Source organism: Aulonocara stuartgranti (genome assembly GCF_965226115.1).
Source record: "Aulonocara stuartgranti genome assembly, chromosome: 1".
Taxonomy (NCBI): Eukaryota; Metazoa; Chordata; class Actinopteri; order Cichliformes; family Cichlidae; genus Aulonocara; species Aulonocara stuartgranti.
The window spans coordinates 4492795-4507454 of NC_138939.1; the positions used below are offsets into that span (position 1 = coordinate 4492795).

At 40.4% G+C, this 14660-nt stretch overlaps 2 protein-coding genes across 2 annotated transcripts; both read left to right on the forward strand.

The window, feature by feature from the left end:
- The first annotated feature begins 469 nt into the window (after positions 1-469).
- On the forward strand, positions 470-2758 carry LOC309701093 (uncharacterized protein). The gene is made up of 2 exons (XM_082525101.1): positions 470-1408; positions 1523-2758. Exons 1-2 carry the CDS (start codon positions 757-759, stop codon positions 2392-2394), a joined length of 1524 nt encoding a protein of 507 aa, XP_082381227.1. The 5' UTR covers positions 470-756; the 3' UTR covers positions 2395-2758.
- Positions 2759-6993: 4235 nt separating this feature from the next.
- On the forward strand, positions 6994-14285 carry dhcr7 (7-dehydrocholesterol reductase). Its single transcript, XM_082506542.1, has 8 exons — positions 6994-7124; positions 8148-8256; positions 10425-10647; positions 10731-10821; positions 10990-11203; positions 11303-11507; positions 12710-12841; positions 12972-14285. Exons 2-8 carry the CDS (start codon positions 8168-8170, stop codon positions 13434-13436), a joined length of 1419 nt encoding a protein of 472 aa, XP_082362668.1. The 5' UTR covers positions 6994-7124; positions 8148-8167; the 3' UTR covers positions 13437-14285.
- Positions 14286-14660: the final 375 nt, after the last annotated feature.

A 14660-nucleotide genomic window follows, 5' to 3' on the forward strand; every position in this document is an offset into this window, starting at 1 on the left:
CTGCCTCCCATCCTACTTTTAAATACTCTAGGAACAACAAGTAAGCCTGCAGTGTGAGAGCGAAGTACTCTAATAGGGTGATATGGTACTACAAGGTCATTAAGATAAGATGGGGCCTGATTATTTAAGACCTTGTATGTGAGGAGCAGGATTTTGAATTCAATTCTGGATTTAACAGGAAGCCAGTGAAGGGAAGCCAAAACAGGAGAAATATGCTCTCTCTTTCTAGTCCCTGTCAGTACTCTTGCTGCAACATTTTGGATTAACTGAAGGCTTTTAATTGAGTTTTTAGGACTTCCTGATAATAATGAATTACAGTAGTCCAGCCTAGACGTAATAAATGCATGAACTAGTTTTTCAGCGTCACTCTGAAACAGGATATTTCTAATTTTAGAGATGTTGCACAAATGGAAGAAAGCAGTCTTACATATTTGTTTAATATATGCTTCATCTCTTTGCTCACGCTTAATCTCTTTGCTCTTGAATGCTTTGCTTCTTATATTGATTTTTATTGATTTTTACGCTGATTTTTTCCCTTTTTTCCGTGTGAGCTTACCTGCGATAACTTCTGGACACTTGTAGATCATTAGGACTAGAGTGTTCTTAACAGAAACAGCAACATTTTATGGTTACCTTATCCTCAGCGCTCCGTGTGTCTGTGGCCTAGACACAGCTGAAGCCTGATTACAGCGTCTGGGCACCGAGCAGCCTCAATAGCCTGGAAAGGTGCTAACCGCTAGGCTAACTAGCAACAAGATGCCTTCCCTCTCCACAGATGACTACCACAGCCTCCTGCAGAAGATTGCAGTACTGGAGACAAAAATTCATCGCTTAGAAGTAAACGTGGAGGTAAATGGACTGTGTGGAAATGAAACAACCTTGCCTTTGATTCAAAACAATGGCGATGAGCAAGCTAGTACACAGCTAAGGAGCACAGATAACATGACCAAGAAAGTAGACTCTGTGCATTATTATAAATCCTCAAGTGATAATCCCCCCTTAGACTGTCTTGGTGCAAAACCAAGACATAAATCATGTCTCCTGGAAGGGGGAGGACGTATCACAGGCAGGGCACAGCGAGCTGAAATCTCTGAAACCGACTGGCCTTCACTTCCTACGAGACAGAGAAGCTCTTCTACCCCTGTATACGGGAGGAAACAGGACTGGACAACCGTGAATAGGAAGGTTAACAACAAACCTCCAAAACAACTGAATGTGAAACTGCAGAACAGATTTGCTCCACTATCAAAGGACCCTGGATCTATATCGGACAACCATCCATCTAAAAGCAGCGAAATAAGGTCTGAAAATCTGTTGAAAAGTGAAAGGCCACAGGGAAAGCTAAAGGCTAGGCCTGAAACTCTGATTGTGGGTGACTCTGCCGTAAAGGATGTACAAAGGATGTGCGGTAAGAACACTAAAGTCCTCTGCTTTTCTAAGGATATGGTCAACAACCTGAAGGAGAGAATTCTTCAAATTGCAGATGAATATCCAACTGTGACAAACATTGTTCTGCATACAGGGTCAAACGATGTGTCCAAACAACAGTCGGAGGTTCTGAAACGGGACTTTACTGGATTATTAAATACTGTAAACTCTCTGAATGCAGCTGTATTCATCAGTGGACCTGTACCGCCGGTCAGAGGAGGAGACGAGAGATTCAGCAGGTTGTTTACACTGAATAAATGGCTTATATCAGCATGTGCTGACCACTCAGTGCACTTTATCGACAACTTTAATATTTTTTGGGAACGCAGGCATCTGTTCAAAGCAAATGGATTTAATTTTAACAAGTCAGGGGTGAAACTGTTCACCTCCAACTTGTTTTATTCCATACGTCATCCATCCGTGCTTGGTGCCAAGGCTGAGATAAACGAGGAGTTATCTCATAAAGAGGAACAAACAGTACTCCAAGAACAGACAAAGCCCAGCAGAAACCTTGAGGAGGAGCTCCATTTGCCCCCACCCGGGAAGAGCCTCAGAAAGGAGAGACATCCATGGCATCTGAGGAAGAGCCTCAGAAAGGAGAGACATCTAAGGCAAGAAGAGGGGTCCCTATTTGCCTCCAACTCTCTCAACAACACCAACGACCAGGACAAGGGACCACGACCTTCCCCAGTCCCCCAAACCCCTGACAGGCCATCACCCTCCTCCCCCTCCCTTTCTCCCTCCTCCCCACACCTGAAATTCACTGAGGAGATGATGGAGCGGGTCAATGCTGGGCTCAGATCTACCCCCCGTCCCAATCCCTTTTTGTCCCCCATAAACCCCCCACCAGAGCGGCCAAAGGTTCGCCATCGAGCCCCACCCTCAACAGAGCAATCGAAGTCACATTGCCCAGCCTCGCCCCCCTTAGTTCCTCTTCATGCCCTGTCTCCGCAGTCTGATGCGTGATGTGTGAAGGGTCCGGGCTGTGAGGATTATGGCAGTGATGACTTTTCCCAGGAGAAGCTGGGACCCTGTTTACTAGAAGGTTTTAAAATTTCTGTACTTTTAGGTGACAGAAGGAGACATGTGGCCTGGTCAAAACACAGAGAGCTGCACTCTAAAATATCTTTAAACATAGTAAACATACCTTGTGTGCCACAGACTGCTCCCAAACACGAGGGGACAAGTAATACCTCTAAAACACTTAAGTTGGCTTTATTAAACATTAGATCTCTAGCTGGGAAAACATTTTTAATTAATGATTTAATCACTGAGCACAGCCTTGATTTTATGTTTTTAACTGAAACTTGGTTGGACCAAAGTAACAGTGGAGCTGTTCTCATCGAGACGACCCCTCCTAACTATAGTTTTATCAGTGAGGTCAGGGCGAGCAGGAGAGGAGGAGGGGTTGCTGTCTTATTTAATGAATCATTTCAATGTAAGCAGCTATCTCCTGGAAGTTTTCAGTCTTTTGAATATGTGGCTTTACAGCTGAAGGCCCCATCCAAAGTTGTGTTTCTTAATGTTTACAGGCCTCCCAAATACTGCACAGACTTTTTTAATGACCTCAGTGAACTGCTGTCTGTGATCTGTGTTGATTTTGACTGTGTAATTATTGCTGGGGATTTTAACATTCATGTGGACAACCCTCAGGACAAAGGGACTAAAGACCTGAGTAACACTCTGGGCAACTTTGGGCTGACTCAGCATGTAACAGAGGCCACACATAATAGAGGACACACTCTTGACCTACTGATCTCCAAAGGCCTGAGCATTTCAAAGGTTACTGTGTCTGATGTGGGCCTGTCTGATCATTACTGTGTTTTCTTTGAAAGTAAAATCTCAGCCCACACAAATATATCAACAACAGTGATCACAAAACGGTGCATAACTGAAGACAGTAGTGCAATTTTTAACCAGGTCTTCCCATTAACACCTGACCTGCCCAGAGGGTCAGTCAATGTGCTCGTCAATAGCTTCAATGCTAACATGTTAAATGTAATGGACACTATTGCTCCCATTAAGGTGAAGGTTATCTCTGGAAGGAAAAAGTCTCCATGGAGAAACTCCGCACTGGTGAAAAATGAAAAAAGAGAGTGTAGGAAAGCTGAGCGCAGATGGAGAAAAACAAACCTCCAGGTTCATTATGACATTTATAAAGAGAAACTTCACAATTATAATTTACAACTGAGGAATGCAAGGAGGTCCTACTTCTCTGACATCATCACTAAAAACAGCCATAATGCTCGGGTCTTATTTTCTACAGTTGACAGGCTAACAAACCCTCCTGTGCCAGTGGCAGCTGAACTTCATTCGACCATGGCCTGCAATGACTTTGCCAAATTCTTCACTGAAAAAATCTAAAAAATTAGACAAGCAATTGGTACATCAACAGCAGATCCAGGATATGTACTGTGTCCACCAAAAAACTGTTTAAACACCATGAAACAGTTTCAACCTATTAACAGCAAAGACCTGGAGGACATCTTAGGTCAACTGAACTCCTCCTCCTGCTGTTTAGATGTCCTGCCAACAAGTTTTTTCAAAAAGGTCTCAAAGACTTTAGAGTCAGACCTGTTACAGATCGTCAACTTTTCTTTATTATCAGGTGTGTTTCCAGAATCACTAAAAACTGCTGTAATCAAACCTATACTGAAAAAGGACAATCTTGACAAGACACAAATGAACAACTACAGGCCGATCTCAAATCTCCCGTTTTTAAGTAAGATCATTGAAAAAGCAGTTTCTCAACAGCTCAGTTACTTCTTAAAACAGAATAACTGCTACGATGCCTTCCAGTCAGGTTTTAGACAGAACCACAGCACTGAAACCGCTCTGACCAAAGTGTTTAATGACATATGTCTGAATACAGACAGTGGAAAAATGTCAGTCCTAGTTTTACTGGATCTCAGTGCAGCATTTGATACAGTTGACCACAACATATTACTCAAACGACTGGAGAACTGGACAGGTCTTTCAGGAACTGTACTAAACTGGTTCAAAACATACGTAGAAAACAGGAAATACTTTGTATCAATAGGTAACTTCACATCTGAGCAGACAAGTATCACATGTGGAGTTCCCCAAGGTTCCATCTTGGGACCCCTTCTGTTTAACATCTACATGCTCCCACTGGCACAGATTATAAACAACAACAAAATAAACTATCACAGCTATGCAGATGACACACAAATATATATCACAATGTCACCAGGAGACCGAGGCCCTGTACAGGCTCTTGGTAAATGCATTGAGGAAATCAATGACTGGTTGTGCCACAATTTTCTCCAGCTAAACAAAAACAAAACTGAGGTAATAGTCTTTGGCGCCAAAGAAAAACGATTACAGGTCACCAGAGAACTTCAATCTATACATCTAAAAACCACAAACCAGGCGAGAAATTTGGGTGTAGTGATGGATGCAGACCTAAACTTAGAAAAACACATTAAGACAATAACAAAGTCAGCTTACTATCACCTCAAGAATATATCAAGGATAAAAGATCTGATGTCTCAACAGGACCTGGAAAAACTAGTCCATGCATTCATCTTTAGTAGGCTTGATTACTGTAACAGCATCTTTACAGGTCTACCTAAAAAATCAGTCAGACAACTACAGCTCATTCAGAACTCTGCTGCTCGAGTCCTCACTAAGACCAAAAAAGTGGACCACATCAGTCCAGCTCTGAGGTCCTTACACTGGCTGCCTGTCCGTCAGAGGATAGACTTTAAAGTTCTGATGCTGGCCTATAAAGCTCTGAATGGTTTAGGACCAAAATACATCAATGACCTCCTGACCCAGTATGAACCATCCAGATCCCTCAGGTCATCTGGATCCGGTCTTTTATCAGTTCCCAGAGTCAGAACCAGACACGGAGAAGCTGCATTCAGCTTTTATGCTCCTTATATCTGGAACAAACTCCCAGAAAGCCTCAGATCAGCTGAAACACTCAGTTTATTTAAATCCAGGTTGAAGACTCACCTGTTCTCAGCTGCATTTGAATAGAGCACCAAATCCACACTTTAAGCTTAAATTTCAAAACTTACATTTAACTACTGATTTTATCTACTGTTCTGATTTTATCTGTTTTGATTTTATATACTGTTGTTTGTTTGTTTGTTTGTTTGTTTGTTTGTTTGTTTGTTTGTTAATTAGTTAGTTAGTTTATTTGCTTGTTTTATTCAATTTTAAATCATGCTTTTTATTTGTTCCTGTTGTTTTGCACATATTCAACTCTGTATATTTTATATATTTTATTATTATTATTATTATTATTTTATTTTATTTTTTTACTATTTAATTTGTAAAAATGTGTATACACACACACACACACACACACACACACGTAGGAAAATATTTAGTATACACATCCAGAAATGCATACACTATTATATATTGTACATATATTTATTAGTTTCAGGTTGGCCATTCTTGTATTTTGCTCGTTTGTGTTGTTGTGTTTGCACATCTCTGTTGCTTGTGGGGCTCGCACACAAGAATTTCACTCGCATGTGCTGTGCCAGTGTGCCTGCACATGTGATGTGACAATAAAAAGTGATTTGATTTGATTTGATTTGATGTCTCTGTAAAGCACTTTGAATCACCTTGTTGTTGAATTGTGCTATACAAATAAACTTGCCTTGCCTTGCCTTGCCTAATATGTGCATTGAAGGATATATCCTGGTCAAAACGGATTTCCCAGAAAAAGATTTCTGGATGTTTTTATGACAGAATTCTGCCTGTTTTAATGCTGCCTCAGGTGTCTGAAGATCACTGACATCCAATACTGATTTATCTAATTCTCTGAATTTTTTTTCTTTTTGTTTATTTTTGAAAATTGATGAACCTGTACCTGTACTACTAAGAAACTCTTTAAAAAAGGAAAAAAATAAACTCCTCTGAGATGCTATTTTTATACTGGTTATGTTAATGATCTGTTGTCTTATTTAGTGGCAAAATGTTCCTCCAGTTGTTTTTCAGTAGGTCTCCCAGCTTTGTTGACACATGCTGCTACCATCAGATTCAAAATGACCAAGTATTTTTTTTTTAATGAAATTATAAAATTCCTGCACTTAAACATTTGGTATCTTCTCTTGTCATTGTACTTCATTTTTACTTCCAATTTGCACAGCCTCTCAACCTTTTTTGGGAATTGAAATGACCATATTTATTTTCTTCTTTAATTTTTTAATTAGTTTAAAAAAAAACACTTTTCAAACATTTTTAAAAGTTATTATTAGTTATTTACTTGAAAAGAGACCCAAATCTGTCGTGTATCGATGTCAACACAATAATTGAATAATTGTCTGTCATTTTCTTACATATATCTTGAGTATTATTGTAATTAACATTTAAAAAAAAAAAAAAACATTTACTTTTTAATCCTCAAATGTCAAAGGGCAGAGAATGTGTGTGTCGGAAGTTTGTTGTCTAGTCTTTCTGAACCATTCAACCACAAGTGACGCTATCAGGCGCTTGTGGCTCCAGTCAGCATCACCCAATCACTAATCAGAATCTCTTCCCGTGCCCGCCTTCTCTTGATTGGCATTGGCTGACTCTGACAACTTAATGGCGCTATAGGCGGAGTCTGTAACTGAACGGTGAGCTCTCTCCAGCTGTTATTCTATAACCAACACCTGGGCAAGAGGAAAGGAGTGGAGAGAAGGTTGTCCCTCATTTGTTACGGTTATCTACAGGTGAGTGGGTCACGGTGCATTTGTGTAGCGTGTGTTTAACGGTATTCCGTGAATAAATTGTGAGTGTGCTTTTTAAAATCCACTGTACATGGAACAAAGGACGCAGTTATTTCTGTATGGACACGGTAGATTAAGTTTGCATTATGGGAAGTGGATCTTGCAAGACAGACAGACGTATGTACTGAACAATCATACTATCAACACATAATCCGGAAATTAAAGGTTTTGTTTACGTTATACAACGATGGGTTTCCCCCTCCCCCGTCAGATTTAGCTTTCTACAGGAAGCTGCTAAAAACAGCGTGTTTTTACTTGTTTGGACTATATACATGAAAGCCTTAAGTGTTTTAAACTGAAGTTTTCCAGTTTTATTGTTATTGTAGCTTTAGTGCTGCAGAACGGTGTGCATTTGTGTTACTCATGTTTGTGGGGCGGTTCACAGGGTCACATTCTGGGGATCCGCCCCCTGTTTGTGCAGGTAATGCAAATTCCTGGAAAGTAAGTTTTAGTACTTACCTTTTTTAGCTTAGGATGGGTTACAGTTAAGTTTACTGTAAAGCAACAGTGCATGAATGCATGACACGGAGGAGACGTGACTGTGTCTGTGTGTGAAAGAGAGAAGCGAAAATGAAACCGATGCAAAGAAGAATAAAAGATTTCATGCCATCAGGTTTCCTGTTAAACGAGTTGGGTCTGTCTGTTATCGCACATCTCCAAGGATTTGCACTTTATTCCTCCAATTAGCACATTATCTGTTTAGAAACGTGCAGCCTGTGGAGTAAGCTGCATGATTAGATTTGCAGTGAGACTGTGACTCTGGAGGGTTTGTTCAGCAAGTACACACAAAAGAGTCAATATGTGAACTGGAAGGTAACATCTGTTTGGTTAATAACAGGCTGTTACTTACTGCTGGTACATTCAGTGAAAGTTACTGAGTATCTGACCGACTTACCGCAGTGGTGCACAAAGTGCAGCACATTTGTAGATAACAGATTGTAAACTAATAGCACAATTCTTCACCAGAGTTGAGTGGAGCAGTGACCATGGAGACCACCAGGAGACGACTGCAGCACAGTGCCAATGGGAAAAGATCTGAACAGAAGGAGCAGCTAGCACAGTGGGGGAGAGCGTGGTGAGTCGAATTCACTGAAAAAACACCCTAAATTTTCCTTGGCAGTTTTGACAAACTTCTCAGAAAGTCCTAAAAAAGTTGTTGAGAGTCTTTCCTGCAAACAATCTACTCGGACATTAAAAACATATAATCTTTGTTTATCATATAGTCAGAAATAATGTTAAAATGCATAGACGTGTTTGGCTTAAATATACACAGAGCAGTCTTGACACAGAGTTTAATTACTCCATGAAATGCATTTTTTAAGCCAGGAGAACACAGACCTTAAAAATGAACTGTCTTAAGCTCTAAAATTTAAAAACAAAAACGCTTCAATTAAACGGTGCTACTATTTCCTCACTCTCTACACATGCAATTGCATTTATTTATTTATCTGAAACAAGCTGCAGTCGAACCCTTATCTCACTATTATGATCATAATGTAAGCATGTCTACATTCATGTACAGGATGATGAAAGAGTCTTTAAATACCACTTGGTATTTTGGTTGGTTTTTAACTGACATCAGTAAGTGATTTCAAGTTTAGTCTTGAGTTTTAAGACCAAAGTGCTGTTGCATTTAACTTTTGATAACAAAGTAAAGTTTGAGGACCGCCAGAAAATTTCTACTGAGATTAAGACTATAAAAAAAAAAACCCAAAAAACTGAAATCTTCCACAAACTATAAATGGAAACACTGACACACCGCTTTTTCAGCAACATCCTGGAACAATTTGTTAAACAAGTCCATGAAATTCAGAACACAATCTTCAGACTTATCTGGGTCATTGGGATATGGCATCATAAACGGTTTGATCAACACATCATATATTCATGGCACACAAATGAGCCTTGGTACAAAGCTGGGAGAAGACACACAGATATGTAAACAGAGAGTAATGCACCAGGGGGAAGTGGTTAGATTAAAAATTAATCAGAATGTATGTCTGAGGCTAATGAGACTGTCGTTACTTTGACAAGTGTTTGATCATAAACACATTATTGTCACAAACTGGAGCTGATGATAACTTTAGATGAAATATTAAGCTGTTAATTACTATGTATAACCCAAAATAAATGTCAGTCTATCCTATGATTTTTTTTTTATTTATTTCCCTGAAAACACAAGGAGAGCAGCACTCATTACAGTTCACGTTCACCTGCTGCAAATATGTCGTCAGGTATGCTGGCACGGAACATTTTGTTGTTTCCCAGTTTAACAACCAGGCTGGTCTGCGAGTCTCTGCAGTCATCTCTGTGGTACATCAGTGCAGAATCGATCCATCAATTTATTTAGAGACAATAACTGCAGCTTTAGGATTTGTCACCTGGAGACCATAAATATCTACAATAAGACCAGTCAAATGATATTTACCTGCTGGTGATGAAGGATGAGCTGCTAAGGAGCAAAATTGATCACCTGGGCAAGCGAAGGTCAGTGTAAAATTTCGAGCCAGTCCGTTAAACAGTTTTTGATCGATTTCAGACTGACAGTCGGTCATTACCGAAGCCACAGAGCTGACATGGCTAAGATGGTTTCCCTTGCAGAAATGATGCTTGACTAAGAAATGAAAGTTTAATGATAATCCACAAAAAAAACTGCATAATTCCCTTTTTTGTTGAATCATGTGATGTTTGGTAGAAGTTGTACTCTTCACATGTGTAATGCAAGAGAATAAAAAACAGCTGCATTCCATTTTGGTGCTCTTTTGTTCTAGTTTCCTGTTATTGTGCAAACCAGCTTCATGGAACCAAGTCATGAAGCACGTCCCCCGCGAGCCTGCAAAGGATAACCGGAAGAGAATGGATAGATGGATTTATTTTGTTGTAATTCTTCCTCGTAATCTTTTGCCTTTTCCATCAGTCAGGTTTTATTCTGATTGGTACTAAAATGGAGTTTTATCTTAGCAATTATTTTGTTTAACCAATACATGTTTAATTTTAGGAATTATTCATAATACATAGTTTATAGGTTAAAAAACCCCAAAACAAAATAAACTTCAGTTTCCTATGCAGTACCGTAAAGTACCTCTAGGGGGTCCTATCACCCTTATTTAAGAGAGGCTCAAAGTATTTAGGTTTAGAGTACTGCACTCACATTTCACATTTAGAGAAATATGAAACAGGTGAATAATGTTTCAGCTTGAAGTCTTCACACTGTATCTGTGTGCATGTATGATCTGTTCACAGGGAGGTGGACTGGTTTTCCCTCATCAGTGTAATCGGCCTCCTTTGCTTTGCCCCTTTCATTGTCTTCTACTTTGTGATGGCCTGTGATCAGTATGAGTGCTCCATCACCCAGCCTGTGTTGGATCTGTACCAAGGAGAGGCCACCCTGCTCTCCATTTGGGCCCGGGCACCCTCCTTCTCGTGGTCAGCTGCTAAGATCTATGCCATCTGGGTGAGCTTCCAGGTAAGCAGGGGAGTTTGAGGGCAGTGTAACTCAAAGAAACTGTCTGTTGTCTTTTAGTTCAAATGCTCTGTGTTTTCCTTTAGGTGTTCCTGTACATGTGTTTTCCTGATATTACCCACAAGTTCATCCCTGGCTATGTTGGTGGTGTGCAGGAAGGAGCACGAACCCCAGCTGGTGATTAACAGATTAACACACACATATACCCACTCATCAGTCCACAGCACTTGTTTAATTATGAGGACCTGTTTTATACCCATGCCTGTGAAAAGATTAATAGATTTTGGCTTTTATTATCAAAGCAGTATGTAGAAATAGTTGTCTTTTTTTTTCTCTGTTCACAAGGCCTGATTAACAAGTATGAGATCAATGGACTGCAGTGCTGGCTCATCACTCATGCACTGTGGTTTGCCAACGCACATTATTTCCACTGGTTTTCTCCCACGATCATATTCGACAACTGGATCCCCCTGCTGTGGTGCACTAACATACTGGGCTATGCTGTGTCCACGTTTGCTTTCATAAAAGCGCATCTTTTCCCCACCAACGCTGAGGACTGGTGAGTACTGATGCACACGTGTCACTGAGGTAGGAGGAGCAGAAATTTAAAGCAACTTTTTGAACATGTTTTCTTCCATCTCTGTTTCTGACTATACAGCAAGTTCACAGGGAACATCTTCTATAACTACATGATGGGTATTGAGTTCAACCCCCGCATAGGCAAGTGGTTTGACTTCAAGTTATTCTTCAACGGCCGGCCCGGCATCGTAGCCTGGACTCTAATCAATCTGTCCTACATGGCCAAGCAACAAGAACTCTACGGTTACATCACCAACTCCATGATCCTGGTGAATGTACTGCAGGTAAGACGAGGTTTAAATTAAATGAATCTTCTTTCGCAATTTCAGGTGAAAGTTGAATGATTTAAGAGGATATTTTTATACTTGCACTGCTAGAGTGGCTTTGCAAGGTTTACGGTTCAAAATCATTCTTATTTAGTCTTGTTGCAGCCCTGAAATGAGTGTTTTTTAGCTCCAGATTTGCTGCCTCTATTCAAAGAAGCTTTAACTAGTTGTATGTCTGAGAAGGCCATATTGTAGGTATTTGCACTCACTGACATCATAATGAACCAAGGGGAAAAAAATGTTTTCATCGAGCTTTGGATAAAACCTCCTCAAGATGCTCATGAATTCCTGTAAGCAGGAAAAGCCCTGATGTGTCCTACTTTCACAGTGCTCCTTGGTCAGCAGTCTTCTGTTGGCAGCTCTAAAGCCCAGTCATATTATAACAGGTGAACTATGGCTGCGGACTGATTAACCTGAGCAAGCCTCTGATGAGTAGATTAGATAGTGTCACCTGTTTCAGTGGTAGAATGCAACTCAGCAGATCTTTGGTACAGACTGTGTTCAATGACAGAAGGTCAGGTTTAACTTACCTTCGATTGCTGACATAGAAATAAACTAGATCTGTAAATATTAATTCTTTCTTTTACATTTCTATTTTTTCAGAATTTAATTAAATGTTTCTACTATCTCAAACTTTTTGTCAATATCCGGGTTTATATCCTAGTACAACAAGTTTATCTAACCCACCGTATGCTGTGAAACTTAAAATACAACAGAGCATTGCATCCTTCATGTTCACGTCAAGGTTGTGTGTAGATGTGCATGATATATTTCCAACATGTTTCATTAAAGCGGACCCATAATGCTGAAAGACATTTTTATTCTTGAGCTCTCTTTACTTTACCTCTCAGTTCATCCTCAGCCTGATTTTGATTTAGTTCCTCTCTCTTAAAGGTCACTCTCCCTTATAAACAGAGTTTGAACAAGAGGTGGGCGGTGCTTCTGTGCTCACACTTAGTGCTGTGTGTCTGAGATGACCGTATTAGGAATAGTACGAAGCCTGCCTGAAACTGAGCATATATGACTTTGAAGCCGAAGCTTTTGGCTCACTGAGGCTATTTTAGTTTTGGGCGACTTTAAAGAAAACCTTTGTTGGATGAAAATCGAAGCAACTGAAGTCTAAAGCTGCAATTTGAGTAAAAAGCCTCTGCTTCTGATAGGCTATTTATGTACTGGACTTCTTCTGGAATGAGGCGTGGTACCTGAAGACCATCGATATCTGTCATGACCACTTTGGATGGTATCTGGGCTGGGGAGACTGTGTTTGGCTGCCATACCTCTACACACTGCAGGTAGCAAATATATAGATGGTAACACTCAAAAACACACAAGATCAAACTTCATCAGTGTTACTTTTCTCATACTCTTACCTTGATAATCAGATGGCTTCCATTAAGAATGAATGCATTTGTTTCTCTTCAGGGTCTGTACCTGGTGTACCACCCAGTCCAGCTCTCCGATGCCCACGCCCTCGCCGTCTTGCTGCTCGGCCTCGTTGGGTATTACATCTTTCGCTCCACCAACCACCAGAAGGATCTGTTCCGCCGCACAGAGGGCTCCTGCTCCATCTGGGGCCGCAAACCAACATGGATTGAGTGCACATATCGCTCCGCCGATGGCGGCATGCACCGCAGCAAGCTCCTGACCTCAGGCTTCTGGGGCGTGGCCCGGCACTTCAACTACACCGGTGACCTGATGGGCTCTCTGGCCTATTGTGCCTCGTGTGGTTTCGGCCACATACTTCCATATTTCTACATTGTTTACATGATTATCTTGCTGGTCCACCGCTGTGTTCGCGATGAACACCGCTGCAGCAGCAAGTATGGCAAAGACTGGAAACGGTACACCGATGCCGTGCCTTCCCGGCTCATTCCTGGAGTGTTTTAGAGCGTGGAAGGGTTGGGGGAATAATGGGAGGAAGGAAGGGTGAGCGGGGAAAAGATAAATAAATACAGAAATTTTGAAATGCTATTAGGTTAGCATGATAAACATGAATTTTTACACATCGGGAATACATCATTGAACACTCTGCACATGTGCTGTATTTTTATACATGGTGCCTGTATTACATGTGTGTATGCAGGCAGAGTAGATGTATTGCTGTAACTTTCGCCTCACTAAAGACAGTTTGATGCAAATCTATTTTCTTTAAGCTCTGACGATTTCAAACACCTTTTTTTACCAGAAGGACCAAACACAGCCTGACCAGCTCACACCAAAATCAGGAGCATATACAGCTAGTTCTGTAATTCCTTTTTTTCTCTAACTACACAATGCTGTGGTTTGTGTATGGGTGATTGATATGACAGTCATTTATCAAAAGTAAGTTTTGATTACAATTTATCTCCTGGGAATTTCTTTCATAAGTTTTTAAGATGACGTATAGCTCTGAATGACTTAATAGCTGGCTCTATTCACAGGTTCACTGAAAACAAGCCTTTTTTATATGAAGGTTGTTTTATGGTGTCACATTGTTCATTAGCATTTGCAAGATTCTCATTTCTAACCAGCAGGAGAATTTTGTTACACGAGCCAGGTTGTGTAATGGTTTATCTTGTTGGTGAATGTTTTTGGGGGGTTTATTTTTTTTCAGCATGCTCACATATACTGGCCTTGACTCATTTTAAGACTCATTAAGGATCATGGAAATGACACAACTGAACAACAATAAAATGCACTTTCTGGTTTTTTTTAAGTCTATAAAGAATTTAACTTAAAGAATTAAAATGTTAAAAATATCAGTCTATTAATGTCCATCCTCTTCCAATTAACACATAAAGACAGAAAACCGTTTGCGCTCACATTTCCACCTATGAGCAACTTAGAATCATATATCTGACCTAACCGCACTAATTGCATTTCTGTAGACTGTGGGAGGAAGCTGAGTATCCACGCATCACGAAGAGAACATAGAAACTCCACCTAGAAACACCCCAGCCAGATGGTGGAGTCTAACTCAGGCAACAGTGCCACTGCGCCACCGTGCGGCCCATCAATCAATGAATAAATTTTATTCACTTGGTTTATAAATTAATTATTCAGAAACTTGCATCATAATCAAATATCAAGACAATTCTACATATATCAGTTGTGAAGGAACTAAAAAGTGGA